Source organism: Cardiocondyla obscurior, linkage group LG04 (assembly GCF_019399895.1).
Source record: "Cardiocondyla obscurior isolate alpha-2009 linkage group LG04, Cobs3.1, whole genome shotgun sequence".
Lineage (NCBI taxonomy): Eukaryota > Metazoa > Arthropoda > Insecta > Hymenoptera > Formicidae > Cardiocondyla > Cardiocondyla obscurior.
The window spans coordinates 1341108-1366211 of NC_091867.1; the positions used below are offsets into that span (position 1 = coordinate 1341108).

General features: G+C 40.4%; 1 protein-coding gene across 7 annotated transcripts in view; it reads left to right on the plus strand.

Annotated features, from left to right (window-relative positions):
- The window catches only part of Rhogef3 (Rho guanine nucleotide exchange factor 3), a 79804-nt gene that overhangs the window by 17344 nt on the left and 37356 nt on the right, over window positions 1–25104 (plus strand). For 3 of the 7 annotated variants that reach the window (XM_070655483.1, XM_070655489.1, XM_070655485.1), the window contains exons 2-8: window positions 18136–18274; window positions 18404–18704; window positions 19680–19978; window positions 22743–22983; window positions 23454–23944; window positions 24191–24331; window positions 24532–24902. In XM_070655483.1, the coding sequence (XP_070511584.1) occupies window positions 18136–18274; window positions 18404–18704; window positions 19680–19978; window positions 22743–22983; window positions 23454–23944; window positions 24191–24331; window positions 24532–24902 (1983 nt within the window). Of the gene's footprint in view, window positions 1–5321; window positions 5426–5502; window positions 5817–18135; window positions 18275–18403; window positions 18705–19679; window positions 19979–22742; window positions 22984–23453; window positions 23945–24190; window positions 24332–24531; window positions 24903–25104 lie in introns of those variants that run through there. The other 4 variants (XM_070655484.1, XM_070655487.1, XM_070655488.1 and 1 more) reach the window with 4 other exon arrangements.

Sequence of the window (25104 nt, forward strand, 5' to 3'; positions counted from 1 at the left end):
TATTTTTATCGCTTTTTGTAAGTTATAGTTATCGTTGTAACAAAGAAGCAATGTTGGACCTTGAAAAAAAAATACTGACATAGTTATTGACATAGATAATATAGAACAACGTTTTACTTGTGTAGAAAAAACAACGAAATAAGCCACAAGAAAGAATGTTTTTAATATATCACATTTCAAGAAAGGTATTGCTTAAAATTTTACATTAATAGATTATGTCGTGTATACTGACTATTTATTATGTTACTGCATGTAGAATTATCAAAATAATTGATATTATGTAATTATTGTTTTATGGTAAATTAAAATTTGATTTTTTTTTTAAATCAGGGGAATCGCTTTATTTGCATTTTTTGTCAATATTTGTGTTAAATATATTTTTTATTAATATAATAATAATAATAATAAAAAATTTAAGAGCGTTTATAAAACGAAGTAATATGTAATAATTGAAAAAAAAAAAGCAAAGAGATTATAACGCATATGAGAAAGTTTCAGTGAACGTTGTGGTTCCATATTCAAGTATACATGTATAAATATTTTTTTTATTTTTATTTTTTTATTAATTTTCAATAAAAAAATACATTTTATAACATTTAACTTTTTTTTTTCTTATAAAAATAACAGTTGTAGTTTTATTTCTCGTGGTAGAATCGTTATCGAGGGCTCATTAAAATTTCCACAACGATGATTATTTTTTACAATCAACAATTCATTTATGTAATAAATTAATTTATCGTAATCTTATTCGTAAAATTAATCCTCCGATAATTAAGAAGTCGTATTTTTCTTGGTATAAATTTCCTAAGATTTCTCTGAATTGCAGCCATATTGAAATTTTTTTTGTCCCCCTTGCCTATTTTATCCATATCTCACATTAGATCCGTAGTGTCATCTAATGTAAAGTGTTATTCGTTTTTGTTACAATTGTTTAAACTTTTTTTCTGAAACTTTTCTTTAATTTTACCTCATTACAAGCAATAAAATTTAGTAAACGCTATTTACTCAACTTTTTTTTTAATTGCAACGCTAGTAATTTATTTTATTTTCTCAATTAACTTAATTAACGTTATCATTATGTTTCGCATCGATTTTATATTTCGCATTTTAACTCGCATTTTAATTTACGCCAATTTAATTTCCGATAATAACATATACTGCAGCACGAATATTTTAAGCGCCAATATTTTGTTTAAATTGTTTAAAACAATGCCGCAATAAGAGAGGTACGATGAATCGTATCAATTTATAACCGTGTTATTTACAAAGACGTGGGACGAGAAATAAGTACAGTTGAATATTTTTAAACGCTCGTAATAGCGGAAAAAAAAGCTCGTATAGTTTGATGCATCATTGATGCGGGGGGATCAATGAAACGAATAAGATCGATCACGACTGGAAAGACCATTTGTTTCGCGCGCAGATAAAACGTATGGGCCACGAGAGAAAAGTGTACCAGTACGTGACCTAGTTCGTGTTCCTTTGTTTTTTTTTTTTTTTAACAATATATTTTATCAAGGAGTCTAGAAAATAATAATGTTCGAAAAAATCTCTTAAATTGATTTATTATTTTATCAGATCGACTGGAACGCGACAATGCACTGGATTTTATATTTTACAATGTTCTATCGACAAATATCTTTTTTTTTTTGTAGGTAATATTTCAATGAAAAAGTTATTAAATATCTGAAGCTTACAAATTGACGCGAATAATTTCTTAAGGATAAATGAACTTGTAAGAAAGAAAAAAAAAAAACAGTTTTGCACGCTTTAAAATTAATTTATTATTTCATACAACGTTTATTATATGGTGAACGGTTAATACTTTTTTAAGGACTGAGTTAGGTAAAATTTAATTGTACTTACAATTAATACTAGGATGTTTAAACGTGAAAGAAAAAAAAAAAATTTGCTACCACTTTTTTAATGATTACTAGAACAAACCAGGTTTGTTTTTTTTAATTTAGTAAAACATCTTTTGGATTGGTTGTCTTTTGGAAAATAAAAATAAAATTTATTTGTATTAAAAAATAATGCGCGCACAGTGCGCGCATGGTTTGTTCTAGTAGAATTAAAAATTTGCAGCGACATATATTACTGTCTGTGCAAGGAACCTTTACTTTCGTGTCGTTAATCAGATTATGAAAACGCGAAAACTTTCCAACGTGCTTTGAATTGCCGCCGTTCGAGGAACGAACGGACATAAAATAAGAAGGATGCGAGGAGGATGAACGCAGGCATGGGGGCGTTCGTGCGGAAAATTTAATACGAATCCAAAGTAAAGGTGGTGGATCGCTTCTCAGTGTCGCGCTTATTCATCTTCAACGTGGTGTAAGCCGAGGCGAAAAGCGATCGATCAAAAATTGATAAAACCACGCTCTCTCCGGGCGAGAGACAGTAAATTCGACATTCGCGAAGACGTGAGTTTGCGAGGCACCGCGATAATAGCGCCGGTAAAGATCATTGAACGCCAATCGACAAGGACAGGCTAACAATTTTCGCGCTAGCTACGCGAAGCTAAGAGCTTACAAATACATATTTCATTTCGCTCCACCTCGCTGAACGAGCGAGTTTATCGTGTTCACATTGTATTTATAACAGCAATGCATCAAAAAGACATTATTTTTATTACGTGTGTCTTTAAATATCTTTATTAGTTAGAAATTAAGTCGTTAATAGTTTTTTCTTTTTCTTCTTCTTTCTGACTCTCTTCTGACAGGCTTAGAATTCTAGCTTTCTCTATCTTTATTGAGTTCCCAGAATTCAATTGGTAGTTCTGTGAGCATTTATATATAATATCGTTTTGCACCGACGTGTCGTGGAGGAACGCTCGATAGAAGAGCTCGGGATCTTTATCATCTGAATTTCGAAGATCGCTCCTTGCCCGCAGACAAAACGCTAGCGTAAGCTGACTTCCCTTATTGTTCGAGCGTGAATTGAGTGCCACTACTAGCTCTAAGTAGACTCATTCGTTCATGATCAGCCACAGCCGGGAGCAAGAAAATACGGCACGTTTGTTTGCGGTTTTATTCACTTGTTTCTTCGCTTATGGCAATTTAATACCGCTCCGTTTTCCGTCTTCTCCCACTGTTTTGTGTTTTCTTTCTTTTTCCAAAGCGGTCTTTGATTTAATTAAAAATTATAACTTTAATATAACATACGAATATCAATAGTGAACAAAAAATATTTTAAAAAATATATTCTCGAGGATTATTATTATTTATTTATTTATTTCTTTTTTTTTAAGAAGTAATTTTCGTACTTTTAACAGGGCTTTAAATAATATTACAGCTTAAGTGGAATATAATAGTTAATAAAGGGCGTACAAACGATAAAATAGATACGTATATTAAACGGACGATTAATTCGAAAATAGATGGTGTCATTAAAACAGGTAATGCCGCTAGATTTTCCATGCCACTTGCCGCCTATCGCCACAAATCATAATTAAAAGGAGCACATGATGCCTCCAGTGGCACCGTGATATCCGACTTTTCCCTATCCCATACGTCGAGCAAGCAGATTCGATAATCGGCCAAGTTTTGATACACCCTCAGGGCGTTATTGCCTCCTCTTGCGGCCGTCTATGTTTGTAATTAGAATCGTTCGAAACTATCCGAAACTGTCCAATGGCACGGTGGACGTTATTCAGACACGTAGCGGCCGCACAATGGATATTTAATCTCGGCCTTCTATCTCGGGGCGGACCGGATTGAAGTGATCGATCGGCCGTGTCGCTTTTCAGCGGGCGAGTTCAATCCGCGGTAACCTTTTAAGGTTTTTTTTTTTTTTCTTGCGAATTTTTCTCTATGCGCGTCTTAATTCGACGAAATCGCGACATATGATTATAGGTGCGGCATCTCCGGACGTCCTTCTTTCCACGACGTGACGTATCGCCTCGTTTAGCCAAATTGCATTCTCTCCCTTGTCTCTCTTTCTCGTTGCCTTTATCCTTCTCTCTCGTAACGTTATTAGAACTATCCGCGTGCTGAGAATAACGCCATTCGATATTGAATGCGTCACAGACTAGCGTCTCACTTCCGCAATAAGCTGATTACTAAATTCCCACTTAATAAAGAGCATTTCGAAAGACGTACAGTTTTACGAGCGATACTGACCGCACGAGCCGCACATTACGCGAATTGACGGTACGTTGAAGTACGTCAACTTCAACAGATCAATTTATTATAAGCGTCGCGGCGGTGATTAATCGCGCTACTTACGTAACACACGCGTGCACGTAAAGGGGGATACAGATCTGCAGGGTGAATTAGTATTAATTATTTCTATGACGCGGTTGTGTTAAATTAATTGCAATTGAGATAATTAAATAGAGCGTAATATACGGCCGCGTTATTCGCGAACAACTACATAGTTATAATGTTACTAAGTATACATGGACATACGAGGAATCGGCAAAGTTAACGAAGAACGATTACGAGGAAATTAATATACGGCGTTACGTTATTATTATTATTAGCAATTTTAATTTTTCGAAATAAGGCACGCGAGTGCTACTGCGGGAATATCGTCGTAAGATTATTAATAAAATCAGGTATCAGTCTCATTTAAAAAAAAAAAAGTTCTTGATGTGTCGTAATTATCAACGGCAACGGGGAGACTCAAAGGAGAATTTATGTCGTCATTTACATCAATGCGGAGAAAACGCGATTTGAAAAATTTAGACGTAGATTCTTGCGGAAGTAAAAGCTGACTAGAGTGGGCGCGATTAAACCTACGCTAACAAATGTAGTATAAATTTGCATCTTTAGAATCTAATTGGAAATCGCGCAGCTTCGTTATTCACGTTCTCCTATCTGTTGTCATTATCGTTTGAACGACATTGAAGTAATAGACATTATCAATTCGGCTGCTGCCTTCTCTTCAAAGAAAATGCGAGATTTTTGCTTCCGACCGCAGTCGGAGGTATCTCGGGGCGAGCAGCCGCAATCGAATCAACCGCAGCCTCCGCCTCTCGAGCCCCCGGCTTCATTATCATAATTATCTCGTTCCGATCGAAGACGTCGCCAAGAAATCTTTTTGGTGGACGACTCGATAAGAGGTTCTGCGGCAAAGAGAGGAAGACGAGGGCTGGGACCCGATGGTGTCTCGCAGGACGGGCAAGCCGCCGACAGGACTAGCTAGAGCGGAGACGTGCACCGGCGTGTTCCGGTCGCGGAGGCTGCGGAAAATCGATAGCCGACGCTCACTGGCAGCAGCGGCGACGTCGACGGCGACGCCGCCGCCGACGCCGCCGCCGACGCCACCGCCGCCGCCGCCGTCGAGCGGCGCGTTGGAGTCTGCCCGATAGTGCAGTCAACGTCGGGACCGGCACCCCAAAAGATCACCCCATGCGGTCAAACTCACGTTCGCCAAACCACCCCTTTTCTGACTGGTCCCCCTTGAGAGATGTCGCATCCTCGGCGTAAGTAGTTCCGATCGACCCGTACCGAGCGTCTTTTTTTCCTTTTATTCACGATAACTCGCGCACGCGGAACCGACGGATGGCACGCACGATCCATGAGAAAGGTGCGTAAAGTGCGGGGTGTGCGTTTGTACCCGCGTGCGGTCGTGCGTACGTGCCGCGCCGGTACGTCACCCTCGTCCCGCCGCGTTCCCGGCACGACGGGGTACGCGAGAGAACGGCGACGAGCCGTCTTGTGATTGTTAAGCCGGGTCGACAACCTCAAGCCCAAGGACGCGCCTTCGGCGATGCCGCAACGTGCGCCGCGACTAACCCCGGGACGACGCCGACGAGCTCCCCCGATGGACCCGGAGCGGTCCCGTCGCCAGATGTGAGCGATGTGCGTCGCAAGGTGAACAGATAGCTAAGATTTCAGTGCGTGCCGCGGCACGCACCGCACCCTCGTCACCCTCGCCGATTTCGAGATTCTTTCCTCGCCATTCTCGCGCATTTTCTCCTGGAGTAATATACGCCTTGGCCTTGACGTGCGTGCGAAGATATGCGGAGTTAAAAAGATCGCGGGTATTGTTTAGTAACTCGTACGATTCGTTAGGGAGGGAATTAATTTAATTGCGCCGACTTTACGAATATTCAATATTAATATTATTTAACGATATGCAGTCTTTCGTGAGAGGAGAACGAAGCGTGTCAGCGCTGCAATTTACCCCTCGACTGTACACTGGATTATCACAGGATTGCGCAGAAAATGTAGCAATGGCTTGCCCACGGTTTCGCTCGGTTTCTCGCTCGAAACCCGAAACATTTTATTCGCGCGAAAAAAAAATATAGTGCTCGCGTAAAATGCCGACACGTGATTGTTGTAATAGTACTGATCTTTTGTTTCATTTTTATTTTTATTTTTTTTTTTACCTCTGTATGTGAAATTCTCGCCTGGAGCTGCGGCGAATCTCCGATACGACCCTGCGATACGCGCCTTTTTGAGGACATTGACCTCCGCTTCCGCGTCTGTCTGGCTAGTTTATCTATTTTCCCTGGCACTGAAACGTTCTCGAATCATCGAATTTCGATAGAGCGCATACCATAGATGCAAATGCGCAAAATATTTTTCACGGAACATTCCGAAGGCAAATTTCACGCGATATCTCAATATAAAGTCCGCCTACCTATTCAGTTCGCCGTTTAATCTCGATGTACACTTGTCGTCTGACATTTGCCAGTAGTATTGTCTTTTTACTCTTGCGTTAAATAAAAAGAGGAGGAAAAAAAAATGAATTTGTATTACTCGACGTTCGATAAATGCGTCATTAAGCGGCGATCATTAAATCAGTCGAGCGTTAAAATGGCAAGGTACACGAAACGAGTAATTCAACGATATAAATACCTCGCGATTAGCAATTGCAGCTTCTTCCAGTCGATATATCTCTGCCGGGTGTTCGAATGACACTATTGTATTCCTCGTATTTCCAATTTCCAAATTACCGCTGTTGTTTCACCGTTAAGTTGACCTACTAACGCGAATTTCGCGCCTGTGTGTGATTTACATTCCTTTTGCGCGTGCTAATTATTGCATATAATTTTGCACAATCTGAATTCGGTGAACATGGAGATGAAAAATTAAGAGCTAATCGCACGGGCCTCGCCTACGCGGCGCTACGTAGGCGCGGTCGCATGATTAAGTTTCAATGTTTCATTTGTGGGCTTAATTATAATATTTGCCGAACCGTGCAGGGAATAAAATAATGCCGATCAGTAACAGCTGGAATTCGCGGTGAATTAAAAATCACTTGTTTAACGTCATTTTGAATGATATCTTGACATGTATTTTATTATAAATTCGTAATGATTTTCGAGACCCTCGAGTTTTGATTAAATTCGTAAAAAAACGATTTTGATATAAATTGCTTTTTTTTCTTATTATTTTTTTTTCTCAAAGCTTCTTTTTTGCGTCGTTTTCCCTTCGCGAAACAACTGCGGAGTGTTCAAGTTAACTCAGCACCCAACTGCGTACTTGTCCATATAAGGACCAAGGCTAAAGACATTACGATCTCCGAAAGCCGCATAATTATTGCACGTCTGTCGTTATAATTTTGCTGATATTACTTCCCTCGTGCGCGATCCACTTGGACACACGAATATTAATTTCGCCTCTCGTCTCGTTCGCCTATTTACCACACAAATCAAGATCTAAATTCGCGAAACATAATAGCTTTAATAAAGGAGTTGGATGCAGAAAATGAATTAAGAAAAAACGTTAAAATTTTTTTTTTTTTTAATTAAATTGAAGTACAGTGCCTTTGCCGCAGTTAATTAATGGAGAGTTATTAATTATTTTTATTGTTAATAAATTTGTACGGAGAAACATAAATGAAAGATTTAACATATGTAAAATACTTTGATTTTATATTCTTTTATTAGTAGTAAATAAAAAAATCCAATTAGCAGCGCACCTTTTTCATATTCAAAGCACACAGCTTGTCAAACGTTTATTCATTTTACTTTTGCCATCGTGGTAACAGGAATATGTAACGTTTATTAGAATAACCCCGAGCGTAATCTACATTTTCTTTTTTTTCTTCTCACGTCTATTGCTCTTTCGAACCGCGAATTCTCAAAGGTCTTTAAAGAACTGTCGCGTTAATCGCAATGGCAATTTATTCGTACGCACTCAGTTAATTCTGCGAATAAAAATGTTCAAATCACATTTATTAATCTACAGATGCTTAATTGAGACAAAAGCTTAAGCTGCGCGTACGCTCTTTTGATTTTTGCGGCACGATAACGGTATGACGTAAGTAACGAAAATGGTAAAATTGAAAACTTTTTCCGCGACAATCTCAATCGGGACCGTTCGGACAATTCGTGAAAATTCCACACGCTCGATATGAAAAATAAAAATTGCGTGACGTTGCTCGACGAGAGACGAGGGAGAAAGAGGTGACGAAAGCATGCGAGAACGTTTGTCGTCGTTGCGTCGCGTAATTTTTCCCTGCATTGCGAAAATGTCGATCGCATGCTTAGATTGTTCGTGGCTATCGTGGAATTCTATATGCGTCGTTTTCATCGGAAAGTTCCCTGTTCGATTTCTGCTTCCCGAAAAGAACGATCGTCGTATTTAGGGTGCAAGTCTTATAAATTGTTGCAGAAAAAAATGAAAATGAAATTGAAAGGATATCTCTATAGGTGTATGGACAGATCGTAAGATAGAGTTTTTTTTTTATATTTTATTTAGATAAAATATGGAAAAGTAATCTAGGAGAGATACTTCTTACGTACGCAGGAATACTCGAACTCTTCCTTATTGTAGATCGATATTTCGTTATCGGAAAACAGTAGCCTCCTTCGTGAAACGACAAAGATGTGTGTGTGTCTGTGTCTATGCGCGTGTAAATTACAAAATGACAGCATTGAAAACGTTAAGACGTCCACGATCTTGTTCAACGACATTGTCGTATTTACTACGAACTCTGAATTTCGCATAAAGTTTGTTGCAGAGAGCGGCCATTTTGACATATAAATTTCCACTGTTATCTGGATACAAATAGCCTTTTCGTAAAACACACAAAGCCTTAAAAAAAAAATCTAGTCGATGAAGTAAGACATTTATTTTTCCAATTAAATAGAAATAGCATGTTTGAGTAATTAAAAAAAATTGCACAACTTACTTCTTTCGTTTTTCGATCAGTTTGATCGTTCCACCGACTTTATAATTGTTAATTAAAATAAAGATGCAATCGCGTATGTGGATTTGTGCGCCAAACAATTATTTCTGCAGATGTGCTTCTAATGCGAAATTAATTGTAGTTTATTTACTCGCTATTAAATACGTCGGAATCTATTATGACGCGATTTATTTAAATCGGTCAAGGAAAGTTGAGCGTAACAATAGGACGAGGGTGGAAAAAAAAAAATGGGTTGCGGATTTTCACGTCAAGAGACAAAGTTAAATGCGCTCCCCCTAAACAGCTTATCGTGATATCTTGTTGGGACAACCAGCCTATCTCGACGGGCCAATAAAAATCGGCTTTTTGTTTTTCTTGTGTTTCGCGATGGAAAAAAAGGACCTACGTGTAATCCCCGATTTTGTAAATACAAAACGCGAGGGGTCGAACGTTTCGACATAGAGGTATTGAAAAGTAAAGTTCTGAAAGCAATAAAATGTTCGAAAAAAAGAAAACTTCCCAGATTAGAGTTAAAAAGATGACAGAGATTTAAAGAAATTTAGAGTTCAAGAAAACTTCTCGCAACATTTATTTTATGTGCGCAGGTATTCTTTATTGCGTTAAAAAATAATGGATCAAATTTCTGAAAACAAAGCCTAATTTTAATTTATTTGTTGTCGAGTTCTTTTGCGAGTGTTTAAGAAAAATCGTCGGGAGTTCAAAGTTCAACGTCAGTTGACCTCTCTTTGCACTTTTTTTTTTTTTAGCAACATATATTACACGATATTTTCTTTCTTTTTAACTCCTGAGCACACCGGAAAAAGTGTTGTTTCTCATCGTCTCCATCTCACGGGGAAATTTCCTCCCCTTTTTCTTCTTTTTCTCTTTCTCTTTTTCTTTCTCCGATCTTAACAGGACAACGACCCGACAACGGTTACATTAAACAAGCGAGTTATTTCCATCTTTAGGAAAGACTTCTCGTTACGAAAGCAGCGTCACGTTAAGGAAAATTTCATTACGCTCGATGGATTGAAGTTTCGTCGAATTCTTTATGCACGTACAAACAAATATACACGTACACATACGCGAGTGAGATTTTCCTGGTCGAGAGTATCGATTTCCGTTAACATTTAATGCGAGTTATATCCCGTTGTTTGTTATACCGTTTTACGTAGTTGCAAGTACAATCTTTATCCTCTTCCATGTCCTGCCTTTCTCTTTCTCTGTCTCTCATTTTTTTTTTTTTTTTTAATTTCTAAAGTTAAAAAAAAAGGAAGAGAGATGCAGAGCTCTCGAACCTTTTCCAGTGACAGAATCTTGATAAAGAGATCACGCTTTTTGAAAATTTGATTACCCTGGCAATGGGAAGGACGCAAACGCGCCCCTCTTATCGCATCTTCAATTTCCAGCGTTCTACTTTAGCCCTTCTTGCAAATAATCTCGTTCGATCTAAATGAATCGAGATGCAAACTAAATATCTTAAAGTGTTTTCGCTCCTGCTTTTTTTTTTACAACGAGTCTTTATTTGAAAGCACATCGTTATTATCTTTAAGCTAAGAATTCCAGCAACTAATTTATTTGGCTCGACGACAACCGAGAGCTTTATTCGATTTTATTTATGTGAAATAAATAGCTATCAAGTGCATTGCTTTGTGCAACAATAAAAATACAAAGTAATTACTTTGTGCGAGCACCTGATTATGTAATAACTTCTTTGCGCGGCATGTTGCCGCTCGCATTACGCGACGCTTTGTTCTCCGTCAGTGTTCTCGTAACAAAAAATATAACGGAGTATATTTGGAAAATTAATCGTCACAGCAGGGTTCGGTACTCTCGGAATAGTATATTTACGATCGGCCTCATAAATATTCATCGGCGCCGTACTTTTACCGGCGCATCTAATTGTAGAATCCAGATTGAATTTCTGTAGCTGCAGATATTCCGTTCGTGTTTAGCGAACCCGCGCCGCGACCGTAACACGTCATTAACGAGGGAGCTCGTTTGATTATCGCGCCCGCGCCAACAAATGTTCTCACCCTGTTACAATCAGTCTAATAGGGTGGGTTTGGAGAGACCCTACAAACGTCAAGGCGACAAGAGCAAAATGCATGGTTTACCCATAAAAGAGTATTCTACTTATAAGTGCTGCGAATTTCTCTAAGTAGAATTTTTTTTTTTTTTTTACGAAGTAGGGGGTTGAAAGAAAATAGTCAAAGCGGGTACAATCTCTTTACAGCCATCAATGATTTTTGATTCACGTCGAGTCGCGGTATCACGCGCATTACAGCTCTCTGCATTTTAATTTATCAATGCCGTTGTTTCCCATAAAAATAAAGAGAGTGGAGCTGCGAGAGTTTGTTATTCCGGCATGAAAGCGCGAGCTCCCTTTCACAATTCACCACGGAACAAATCAGGGTGTGCTTGCACAAAAAATAAAAATGCACACTCTTATACTATTGGCGTGTACCCTATGTACCTATCGATACGTTTGTTGTTTGCGTAGCTCGAGATTATTTTTATCATATTTTTTTTTTTGTAATTAATATCTGGGGGGACTATTATGTAACTTTTTCTTTTTATTCCGATAACAAGAATGGCGCGGATGAAAGAAATAACTTTTGCGAACTTTAAATTATTTCCAGTTAGTAGCTTCGCTGTTATGTTTAATTAGTTGTTGCCGCATTAACGTAATTGAACTTTCTGCATATTCTGTGGAAGCGCAGCCAGCCAGTGTGTGACGTAGCTTTTATACAAAGAAGAGGTTTGAAAATAATATCGAACAGTAAGTAACGCGAGAAGCGTCACTGATGTAGTCTTCTACGGTGGGACTTCCGCGACGAAATGTCGCATTGATGCGCGTGTACATAGGTACGAGTCGTCGACAATTCTCACGTTACCCCGTCGTCTTTCGCAACCTTCGTCGATATGCTTGTGCAGGGCTAGGCGCCGTCACGACGGCGAAGTTGCGCGGAATTCACACAACCAGTCGATGCGGCACGTGCGGCCGGATTTCGCGGACGGAATGTGCCGTTGACACGTCTGATAAGGACACTTTTCGCCCATTGAGACCGAACAAAGGCCCGCGCGCTGCAGCTGGCGTTTATGCGCCGAACCGATAAATTCGAGCGCGTTATTTCTTTCTCTTCATGTCTCGCGCGCGTGCTCGTTTACGTCAAAATAATGATGCAGTTGCATAACGCTTCGGGGACGCTTCGCCGGCACGAGCCTATTCGTTCGCGCGAATCGAACGGGTCTTTTCGTGGGGGAGGAAAAAAGCTCCTGCCTGTGGACCACTTGATTGTCCGCTCTGAGAGAAAGTTTAGCTTTGACTATAATTCAATATTTTTCACTATAAATGTGGTTGACCACTTTTTATCTTTTTTCTTTTTTTTTTTCCACCAACAATGGTCGAGTCAGCTGTATCTATTTGTTACAAACGTCATAAAATTAAGTTGAGGCTGTATGTAGATGTATTTATCTCTCGGTGCGGATCGATTTCGCTTATTCCGTTACATTTTGTGTGAACGTAAAGTCACACTTGATCTCCCAAACGTATAAAATTAATTACATAAATTAAAGGCCGATGTCGTAAACTCGTTTTTATCACCGCGTTACTTGTATGATCAAATTTCGGGAATAAATACGCGTTTTAATTTTGAAATTCGGTAGGATAAGTAATACGATCTATATGCAGGGTATCAAATCAAAACTCGTTTATTCCACTTTCGGTCGGAAATTAGTTTGATATCAGAACGCGCGCTTCGAATACTTGTCACTGATCGTCGCTGAATGCGGCGTACGACATAGTAGCATTTTTTTTTCCCGGAAGTTTTAATGAGAACATCCGGCAAAACGGAGAGTTAGTAGTTTTAGTAGTTTTTAGTAATTTTACTTGAGAAACTAGCGGGACACTCTGCATAATATTTTATAATCTAGAATTTGTTTGATTTCACGTCGTAATTAGGACAATTGAAAGGAACGCGCACACACTTTTTTGCTGTTCAACATCCCCAATTATTAATATCTACATAAAAGTAACAGAAATGAAAATCCTGCGTTGTTCCGTACTGCCGGTTACGAGTAAATCACTCCCGAGTTAATCAACCTCAATCTGTAACGACTTCAGCGATTTGGGTTTAATTTCTGCGCAACATCGATTTTTCACCACGGAATTTAAGTAGGATTGTAAATAAGCTCTTGAAAAATTATTATATTCAGCAAACGCATTTGATTTGCCTGTTTATTCGATAAAGCTTTTTTCGCGAGCGTGTATTACGCGCAGTCGGCAAATAGCGTAGATTATTGCATTAACGGCGGCGTAATATCGTTTCATAAGTCAAGCGTGTCGTTTGCTGTTATTTCTGTTAATGCGTTATCGTTTTGGATGCATTAACGGCGAGCGATCAGACTACGGTTCGTTAAATACATTAGTTGGAGTGGAAAGTGACGAGACGCAATCGTCCATATCGGGCCTGCTCGCGGAGCTGGCCGCCGTATCTCGCCGACCGAAACCGTTCAACTCCAGACTGGGAATTTGTTTTGTAAGTTCGCTCGTTCTCACATACCGTCGGCGCAGTTCAACTGAACTTCTCCTTCACTTCCTCTTCCGTTCGTGATCGACATATTACTTCCAAGCGTACTTTGTTGTACTTTTACGATCCCGATAGTGCGGAGTGTACTTTTTTTTTTCTTTTTTTTCCTTCCTTTCTTTTTTTTTTTTTTCTTCTCCAAAATTTGTAAGACACTTATGAAAAGATTATCTTGCAACTTTATCGATAGGGAATATTTTTATGAAATTCTGTAACTAATTTTTATCTCTCAACTTGTTATTATAAAAGTTATCGAGACAAGTGACGTTATGCAATTGACTGAGGAAAAAAATAAATTTATAATTAATACTGTTTTAATTGAGATTAATATATCTCTAACGCATCGGTTACAAAGTAAGACATTCTCGTGGAAGAAATCTCACAATCAGTTAGAATAATGACGGCCGCAAGTAGGATTTATCCGATTAGTTGCGCAATATCATTTAAATTTCTAATTCGATGACACGCATCAGCGATTGTTCTGGCTGAGCAGTGGCATTAATCATGTAACAGTATTTGTATAATGACTGACATATAATTGATCCTGTTATTTATTAATCCGCAACATGGTTGTCCGTGCGACTTTCAGGCAGTTTATCGATAAAGATTTGCGTCGACGTAACGAAGGCTCATTCGAGATGGTAGATTAAAAATCTTGGTAGCAATCATTTGCAAATCAATATAAACGTGATAAATCGGCATTCGAATCCGTCGCCGTGCAGCTGAGGATTTAATCTGGTGTAACGCAGTAATGGTTGCTCGAATTTCCGGCAGCAAGGAATGCCGCCAGTTCTTGGAAAGCTTTTTGAAAGTTCTAAAATCCGACGTAATTCGATGGTAGCCAGGCTTGAAGAGCTTTCACGTTATCCGCCGCGTCCTCGCGAGTACGTAACTATTTTCTTCTTCGCCTTTCTGTCTTCTCTCTCTCTGCGAGCGCAGATAACTACGTTCTGTTGACTTAACGTCACTGTCATTGTATTTATCCACCTACACGTACGAGCGCTGTCAGATGAATCTTTTATATACTCGAAAGTGCACGTAGCACGCTCCCAAATGTTTGCATAAATATTATATATATAAAAAATACATAAATATAATAATTAAAGAAAAAATTAAGTTATTGAAAGAATTAAGATAAAATTCAAACATCGAATATTATTTACAGTAATAAACTTAAATCTAAGATACTTTACAGAATTACATCAACTACTCGCGACTCGTTCTCAACTCATTGTGACGTTCCAGCGCCTGCAAAAAGATATCTTGCAGTACGAACAAATTCTCTTGACTCTCACGTAGCGGCGTGACATTTTATTTAATAAACCCTACGGCTTTAATATGTTTATATCAATTTGATTGTGTAAAAAGAATTTCTGTGAAAAATTGAAATTCTACCGAGCTTAATCGTTTATTCCAAATTTATTATTTGAACCGCGAAAAAATGAATTTATTTTGTAAATTAAATACGGATAGTATCTTTTTCATATTTAATTGTGCACATTGTGCACGTGTTATAATTTTTTTTTAGTAGGTTTATCATTTTGTATTCTATTACATAATGTACGTCATGATTTCTCTCGGCGGTTCAATTTATCTCGTGATCGATAGTCTCAACATTCACGTGGCGCTCATAAATTTTCCCCGCTACTTGCCCCGGCACGATCTTTTTGTCGGCGATTCACGCTTTCCCGCACAAGTTCGCAGTGATCCTGTAGAACACATGTCTGACGAATATGGACTCATATTATCCGAGTACGTGATCCCATTTACCGCTAGGATAGAGTCCTAAATGATAATACTCGAGATACAGAATGCTTGTCTGTATCCGCATTAAACCGGTAGCTTTCCTCAAAGCACGTCGTATTAATCTTTCTTTACGTGCGCCGTGCAATTTCCGTCTCTTCATCGAGACTATTACCTTCTCATATTAATTCAATTCGCATTACCTTACCTGAAACTCAAGCCTGAAATCCGCCGGCCGTCCAGTTTATTCGTCGAATATACATATAACAATCATGTGACGTGTACTGGAGTGTGAAAAGAAAAATGACATAACATCGCGTAGCGTTAGTGCCGCGGAAAAGATGAAGGCTCGAAATATTCGTATTGCCGGAAAGCGTACCGAGCACGCGAAGAAATCTTCTTCCGCGAGCGATATTCGTTCTTTCCTCATTTTTCTTATTTTCTTTCGCGAGGTACGCGGCCATAAATTTCGATTGGAGAACTCGCGGTGCACTTCGTGGTTCTCGTTTTAAAAAAAAAAAGGCCGCAACGTGCCCGTGCTTGCACCCTCCGCTCGTAAATTCCAATCAGAACTCGAAATTTATGGGGCGAGTTACGTACGGCGCACATCTCGAAATTCGTCGTTCCTACGCACGCAAATCCGATCGTCCCCCGGCGTCGAGTAATCGTGCACGTGCGACTTTATTTTATTTTATTTCTCTTTTTTTCTTCCGATTTTGCGTGACTCCCGCGCCCGTCTCGTCCCGCCGACTATGATAACGTAAAACGAACGATACTTTTGTGGACTACACCGCGTTCCGAATGCCCACGATTTCTCGAACGGCATCTCGTAGAATCCAACTAACAACACGCCGACGAAGCTCGGTCTTTGAAAATAAAATATTCGATGCTTTTGCATATTCCTTCTTTTTTCATACGCGTATGCTTTAGCATGTAACTTACAGTGAAGTATCCCGTTTGACGTGACTTCGAATAAATGAAGCGACAGCGGAGAACAGTGGCTTTCTGAAATTCACGCTCGGTTGATCCGAAAACGTAACATACGCCGGGTCTTACCGAACAACGGGTCGATCGACTTTTAAAATCCTTGACTCCGGGTCTTGCCTTGGCGTTTTACGGCACGGCGGAGCCCTCGGACAGGAAAAATCGTTGTTGAATTTCAGTAAATGGAGTTGTCGCCGATGTGCCCGTGGGAAAAATCCTTACCGCGAGGGAAAACGAGGCTGGCATTCAACCCGAGCCGAACTGAAATACAGATTATACGTCAACCGCGTATCCAAGCGGTCGCAAAAAGCAAAAAAAAAAAAGAGCCACGGGTTGTAATAGAATCGGAAAACGATTTGTAATGAAGTTAAATCGTCGGGAAGCAAAATAGTCGTCTGAGGCGTGTCCAGGATCAAGCGTCGGCGAGCTCGATTCGGACAGGAGGGAAAAAATGTCGATTGCCTGCTGCTCGAACGGCGAAGATTGATGAATCTCAAGATGCAATTCGAGATCGAAACTCTTGGCAGTCCTGGCTTTTTCCCACGGTGTCCTTGATTGAAGGAAAATCCGGAAAGTCTTGGAATACTCCGGAACCCTTTGTCGTGATATTATTTTCGAGGAAAATCTTACGTAGGACTCTCGCCGCTCTTGTGGGCGTATCGAGAACGGAGTTCGACGAAAATTAAAACATGGAACACAAACATTCGAAATATTCGCCTCGCCGATTAATTCTGGCCGATATTAAATTTTCCGGTATGCACGTCGTTGCTTTCGCGGCTAACTATTCGTGATCGTGCACCCGTTGAAATTTCCTTGATAGTCAATATTTTACTGCGTTCTGCTAACATTGCCGCTCTGTTAAGCGCGACATTGCTGAAAATGACCTGAGTGCTTTAAGAGGTCGATTTTCCATTTTTAATTATCGAAAATTCCACTAAGAAATAATACACGAATTACATGTAATATCTTTGTAGGTAAAAGTTTTATAGAAAGAATTTTTATGACGAAACAAATCTAATACGAATACGGAAGCTGATACTTGTGCGCTTTAGTGATACTCGAACAATGGAATCAAATGGTGAAAATATTTTACGTGGAGAAGGAAACTATCATTCCTCTGGAGAAACATGAATTTATGACGTTTTACATGTGTGATAAGGGACCGCGAGGGTTTGCGAGAGAGACGATAGGAAAGAGCGTTACGTTTTTAAAGGCACGCAACCGAGAGCAGCGGCATTTTTCTCCCCTCTGTTATATATCTGTCTTCTCTTCTCAAAGTGAGATAAAAGAGAGAAGACGAGTCGAAAAGCAGCGCAAGCACGGTACATTCGTGGTAAATTTCTCTCACGATCTTTGTGGGAGGAAAAAAAAAAAGAAAAATTATTAAAAGCGAGCCTTCTCTTTCACAAGTTTTGTAATGCGCTGTAAACAAGATTTATTTCATTAAGCTGTTTGTTGCGTTATTACAAAAATTTGAATTAACTTTCGCGAATTAGGTAGACGGGAGAGATCCCTGAATTGTGCGGAGTTAAATTTTATCCTCGACTGTTTGTCTACAAGTGTGCCATTCGATTTAAAGCGGCGACGACTCAACTCCGGCCATTTAACAAACCGCTAATTACCGTCTTTCGTCGTGGTAAAATATAAAACTGCGCCGTAAAAAAAATACCGATGAACAGGTACGGGTGAAAAAAAGTCTTTAGTGAATTCGACGTCTTTTTTTGTTGGATTTCAGGTGCACAAGATAGGATGAGTCGCCGAGAGGACTCGCTGTTACGGCAGCATTGCAGCCGTTTGCTGCAACTGGCCGAGGCGACGAACATCAAACCCGGCCGCGGCAACGGGAAGAGACATGGACAGAGGCATGATTACGGGTTAGTTTAAAGAAAAATGTACAAATTTGTTAGCGACTAGATAACGGATCAATCATTTTATGAAAAATTTATTTGTCGATTAATTTGAATTTAATTGATCATTTAACGAAAGCTGGCATTACGCTTAAGTTGCTGCAGCAGCGGGTGTTGCAGCAACAATTGTTGCAGTAACGGTGGACCTAGTCGAGTGATGCTCCAGGATATCAGAAGCGACTCTGGTTACAGGCCGAACATCGAGTACTTGGTGTTCCCGAAGCGCAAGAACAGTAATCCGAATTTGACGAACGTTGTCGATGGCTCGCCGCCAAGTAAATCCAAGTCGAATACGACGAATTCGGGAAAATTCAGGCTCGCCGGGGTCTTCACGCCGCATTACGCGAGAGGCTCCTCGCAGGACTCGTCTGTTACATCCAGGAAAAATCACGTCAATGTACGTAAGCTTGCATTTAAAATGTTTTATTCAGCATTTTTATCCGTTATTTATACCAAAGTAAACAAAATCTAGCCTTGCTTTTTTTTTTCTTTCTCTCTCTCTCTCTCTTGTTAATCTCTATACGGTTCGCGAAACCATTTGTCGCGTGCTTGCGATTAATTGCGATATTGTAAATAAATTGACGAACGAACGATCGAAAGTTGAGCGGCGTGTCAATGCGCTATTGGATTGCGCGGAGTAATGAAAGTCAATAAAACGATACGCGTTCCAAGTTTGAGTCGTCGCGACAGTTCGCCTGTATGGACGAGTTCTCCTCTCGGCCAGGACGAGAATAAAAATACTTTCCTCGATGCACGGCTGAGTTGCGCCAACCCACCGGTCGTACGTGCTTTAACCGTATTTGGAAGTAGAGACGGCCTCTCAGCTTCTCCGTGCTCTTATGGTTACGCGCGTTTAGTCTGTGATCGATGTAATGGCGCCCTATACAGCACAAGCACCTTTGGCGATTGACACAATTTCATAACGATCATGACTGGGCGATAATGGCCGCTAACATGCCGCGACTAAATAAGGAAAATCAAAAACGGTCTTAGAAAACAATACTTTATTATACTTTATTACGCGCTAAACGCGTTTCAGAGACTTCAAAACTGCTCTGCCCCCCTTTTTTTTTTTTCTTTCTTCCGAAAAGTACCTCGGAAATTCGAAGCATCGTGTTACAAAATCAATAAAATTGTTGGATACAAACGGGAAGGTACTTAAGCTTTCGTTACGATCGTTAATTTTAAGACATATATCTCCCGAGATCGGGAACTCAGATAATTTTACGCGCGCAATGAAGATTAATCGTCTCCCTTAAACGAATTGGAATTGTTCGATCGCTCTCAAATCCGCGTGTACGGTTGTCGACCGCGTCCCACGGATATTCTGTCTCTTCTGCCCACGAAGAATAGCCTTGGATTTCGGTTGTAGAGCACGTCGATGGATAGCGGGAGCGTGATAGGTCATCAGCCGGGGTCCAGCGGGCCCACGGTGGTCATGCGGAATACCGGGCGCCGCTCGCTCTCGCAGACCTCGCAATCCTCCAGGCAGCACTCGATCGAGGATGGGATACGTGGGGGCAACGTGGGCGTCGGAGGGCCCGTATCGACCTTGTCCTCGAATCAGGCCTCCGGCCAGGCCGCTCCTCCGTCTCTGTCGCCGCGCAGAGTCAGTCCCGGCGCGGATACAAGCGAGATCACCAACGCAGGTCCCATCCCGCGAGCCGACAGGTAATATCGCGCAACGCCGTTATATCGCTATGCTATGCCGGCTCTTGGCGCGTCTTAAATATTCCAGCAACTCCCACGGTTCCACGGTAATTGCGCGTCGCTTTCAGCTCGATAGCTTTTTAATCGGGAGAAAGAAACGGCGAATTGATACGTCTGGGTGAAATTGATTGCGCGAGTTCGAGAGAATTTTGCGGATCCACTGTGTTACGGTAGTGTGCAACGAAATCGTACGTGACACGTGAAGCGTTTCTGGTGAAACGTAACGATCGCGTCTGGTCCACGTTCTCCACGAGGAAGGCCCTCGGCGCGGAATCTCGCCAGGGTTTAACGTATATCGGAACGACGGGAACACTTGGCCGATCGTTATCCCGTTCGCGCACCCTTGTCTCTTCCGCCTGGATCGTCTCTGGATGCTGCTAGTGTTTACATCCGATGTAAATTTCATGAAGCCCGACGGACCACCGTGAGGACCACTCTCACGCTACTTCTTCGCGCACTCGGATATCCGTCTGCCGTGACCTGGTTACACGAGGGAAATGTAAAATTCATCGGTCAAACGCCGAATCGAAAATGGACGTTCCTGCCTCAAGGCCGATAGCTCGCCCATTAATTTGCAAAGGCAATTCAAATTTTTCAGGAATATGCAAGATGCAAAGGAAATTTGTCTTTCTCACTTGCGGGACATTTCTATCGGGGGCAAACCTGGCGATATGAAATTGCCGTGCTCCCGTGAATCAATTTTAAAAAGCAAGACGGATAAACATACAGACGGATGAGAAATGTTCCGCGAGGTCCAGCGCGACTGTATTCGCCCAAACGTACGCGGCAGTAGGTTGGAAGAGGAGGTGATCGTCTCATCCCGCTATCTTTTTACTCGGACCGAAGAATCGCTCTATTTAAAAAACGGTTCTATTAAAAACGCCGTACTATCGCAAAGGAAGCGAACGACTCTACGTGTTATGTCAGTTAAGAGGTAAATATGATTAATTGGGGACAGATATTCTCGTCTCAATTGATCTACCCGGCGCGCGTTTCGTCGCTCCACAGTCGAGCAATATCGACGAGGTTATTCGCAGCAGGTATCCGAAATACGTTTTGTCATCTAGTTCCATCGTACTTTTCTATCTTTCACTCGAATTAAATTAATAACTTCGCAAATTACGCTGAATATTCAGCTGCTCGTATTAATTTAACGAATTCTGTTTACTCGAAGGCGAGTGTCTGCGATTCTTTTTCAGCGCTTATCACCCCGCGAAGGCCGTAATGACGATTTTGCGAAAAGCTCGAAAGCTTCTGGGAGCGGACAAAAATTTCGTGTTTCGCCGATGAATCAAAATTGCGTCAGCAACTTTGAAATGTAATTCGGAAAGCCCCTTCGAACAATTTCATTCTCGCGAACGTCTTTTTCATCCCCTTCCTCCCCTTCGGGCGATTTCTTTGATCGCGCGCTAATCACGACTGGCGGCAAAGGCGATTGGATCTCCGACGGGGTAGCTTTCGACCTTATCTAGATTGCGTGGTGAAAATATCGATCCTACCTGTTTTTAATTTAAGCCGGTTGATCCGCTTTGCAGAAAAATTCGTGCGAGATCGACGCTCGCAAATAATTCAGGCGTACGTGTGTCTTTTATATAAAATATAAATTAATTCAATTTTGGGTGGAAATAACTTCATTTTGATATATATGATACCTCGTAGCGATACGTAAGAATTTTTTTTATGGGATGAAAAGCACGAGGGGGAAGAGTAAGAGTGAGTCGCTGGGACCAAAGATAAGGAACGTAGTCGGGGGTGCATTTGTTTGCGAAAAGATTTGCGTCTACTCTTGAGAAAAAAAAAAATTTATTCAGATATCTAATTCTTATACATCCACAATGGATTTTCAACCGGTATACGATTGCTTGTGAAACATCCCGTATAAATTCTCGCTTACTGCTCTTCTCTTTTTCACCTTTCTTCTATAATTTTTTTTTTTTTTTTTATATGTAATATCGCTATATAAATATTCATTGATACAACATGAAGCGTGATATAGATATCGTCGAATGGAAAAGAGAAGCAAATAAAAATGCCACGCAGAAGAAAGAAGGAGATGCGCGAGGACATATAGTAGCAAAAACGACTGCATCTATCTTACTTGAAGACGTCGACGGAAGCGGGCAGGCTCCCGACCGTGCGGACTGTCGCGTAAAATCCCCGGGGATGCTAAAGTGCACCGCGAATCGATTTCCTTTTATAACGAAGTAAAAGCAAAATCTTAGATTCGACGACAGTGAATCGCGCGCGAAAGTACGAGCAGTCGTGCGAAGCCAAACAACATTTTTATAAATTTAACTGAACAACAAGGCATGAATCTCGAGGAAGAAAATCTTCTGCAATTTTTAAAATAATTTATTTAGGAAAAATTTAATTAAAAAAAAAAAGTTATTTTACGAGTATACAAAGGAATACATTATTATTCGAATTAATTCAGATTATACAGTTATAGTAATTTATTTCGTAGCCAGGCGAATAAAATAATAACGAGGAATTTAAAATTAAACCATTCACGATGTGAATAATACCGCTGTTGTAGAAATGTTTTATCGTGCGATTCGGAAATTTCTAAAATCTTCATTAAAGGATATCTTGAAAATAAAATAAGCCTCCAATTAGCATGGAATAATATTTTTTATATGTCGAATAAAATTTATTGAGGCCATGTCAATATAATAATTAATTTTTGCACTGGCCGATCTGGAAAAGAAAAAAATTTCCGTTGCAGGGGCCCAAACGTGTCGAACCTCCATCTCCGAAATGCATCGACGGACCCTTGGGAAGCCGGCTCTCAAGGCTCCTCGTACAGTGGCAGCAACAAGAGTCAGACAGCAAGCGGCAGAGGGAAGTCCGCCGGGAACGCGCGTGGTTCCTACAGCCGCGGTAGTTCGATACCATCCCTAAAATATCACGATTCATCTACGTCGACGTCGAATCTCAAGCAGCATCGCCAAGACAGTCACGGCCAGGTAAGAGAATCGCAGAAGTATTGGAAACGCACCGCCAAGGTTCTATTATACAACTACAGCTCGCGAATATAAGCAGTGAATTTTTACGAGCTGAAGCTTACGAAAAAAAAAAAAAAAAAAGCACTTCCGTGGACCACCACAATAAATGTTGATTTAAGTTAAATGAGTTTTTTCCCGATTACCGCTGTAATAAAAGAATCGCTTAAATCACGCTTAACGTTTAACCCGAAAATTAGAGGAAAAATTAATCGAAAATAATGTGCAGGTTGCAATTTTTTTTAACATAAATTTATATATATTTCTTTTTTTTATTATTACTGAAAGTTAAACCTGGTTTAATTATAGCAGTATCCAAAATGGTTAGAGTAATGTTACTGATGCTTGGGTATACATAAACGCAATTAAGTGTATGTGACGAGGAAATGAGACGACTTAAGATGCCTATTAGCGACGAGGATTCCCTTGTGCAGGTCTCCAGCGGTTCCCGTCGACGCGACACCGTAAATACCTTCCTGGCAGGCAGTAGCGGTATTTCCGGAGAGCTGTTCATCAGCGGCAACTGCAGCCGCGAGCTCTCGCCCGTGAGATGGTGCGATCGTGAAGTCGACGGCGTCTACCTGGGCCGCTCCGGGTGGGTGCAAATTCAGCAGCGGTCCCTCGACGAGAATCGTCGAGCGAACTACGAGAGCAACCTGGGCGGCGGCACTCTGCCGCTATCGCGACGGGCGGCGGTGAAGCAAGAGTTCACCAGAGACCTAGACACACAGCGACCCGATTTTCTCGCCTCGACCACGCCGATTATATCACCGCCGCCTGCATTCCAAGATGCTGTCGCCGACAAAAAATCCTCGTCCAGACATTCCTCCTCCGCTGTGCGCAACAACTACGGCAATAAAGCACCTTTCCTACGGCGATCGAATGCTATTGTGGACAGCGAGAATTCGGATTCCTCAGTGGAGGGGTACGTTAATTTTCAATTAATTTATTCACGATTAACAACGATCGCGTCTTGATTCAATACATTAACATTGATCGCAATAAGGCTCAAGTGAACAAGAACTCGAACATTCTTTAATTAGCGTAATGCATGCTATTAATTTGTGTTCTATGTGAAGAAATATAATGTGAAACGTTTCGTTAACTAAATTAAGGAAAACTTAAGAATATACTTAAAATATTAAAATATTAAAATATTTTTGGATGTTAGATATGAAAATGGCGACGATGAGGATGATATTCCTAATTCATCTTTAAATCCCAATCTGGTATCGTCGTCGGCTCTTACATTGAACTCGTCTACAGAATCGATTCGCGCCAACGGCGAGCGAATATCACCTAACAGACAAAGGCATGAAAATTTCAAATATTTTACTTAGAGACTTTTTTTTTTTATTTGCACGCGAGTTTTTGGTCAAATAGTTATGTAATTTTTTTTTTTATTGTTTTTGAAATTGATATTTTATGTATTAAAAGAAATAATTAATTTAACATTTGATATGGTGGGCGTGATGATTATGTAATCTAAGGGACTGAAATTGTTATATTCAGGAGGATTCACAGAAATCAGCAAGGGCTTAGAAGATCGCCCGGATCTGCAGAGTCGGGGAAACAAATATTCAATTCATCTTCCTCATCATCTTCGTCGTCCAGCAGCGAGGGACGGCAAGGCCGGTCATCTACGCCTAATCCATTCCGACGTAGTAATCTCTCGCGACAGCACCAGGGCACCAGGGTCAATCAAGTGTCGCCCGAATCTCATCAATCAAGATCGAAAAGTCTTCAATTGCTGGAGAAAAGGTCATCGGGAAATACCGCTCCGCAGAGGGATCACTCTCGCGACTCAAACGAGACGCACCGAGTTGTAAAAATTGTGAACAATAGAGGTGGCGACAAATCCAAGCGTCACATTCTTCAAAACAGTAAGTTGTTTAAATACCTGAACGTTTTATCTTTCGTTTTTGCATGCATGTAGATTTATTCATTTTTTTTTTTATGTCACAGATGTGTAGAAAAAAAAATTATTTTATAAGTTATAAAAATATTATATTACATAAAATATTAATAGTTGAAAATGCATTGCTTATTGTTCTCATACACAACTGTTTCTTTTTTCGAAAATTC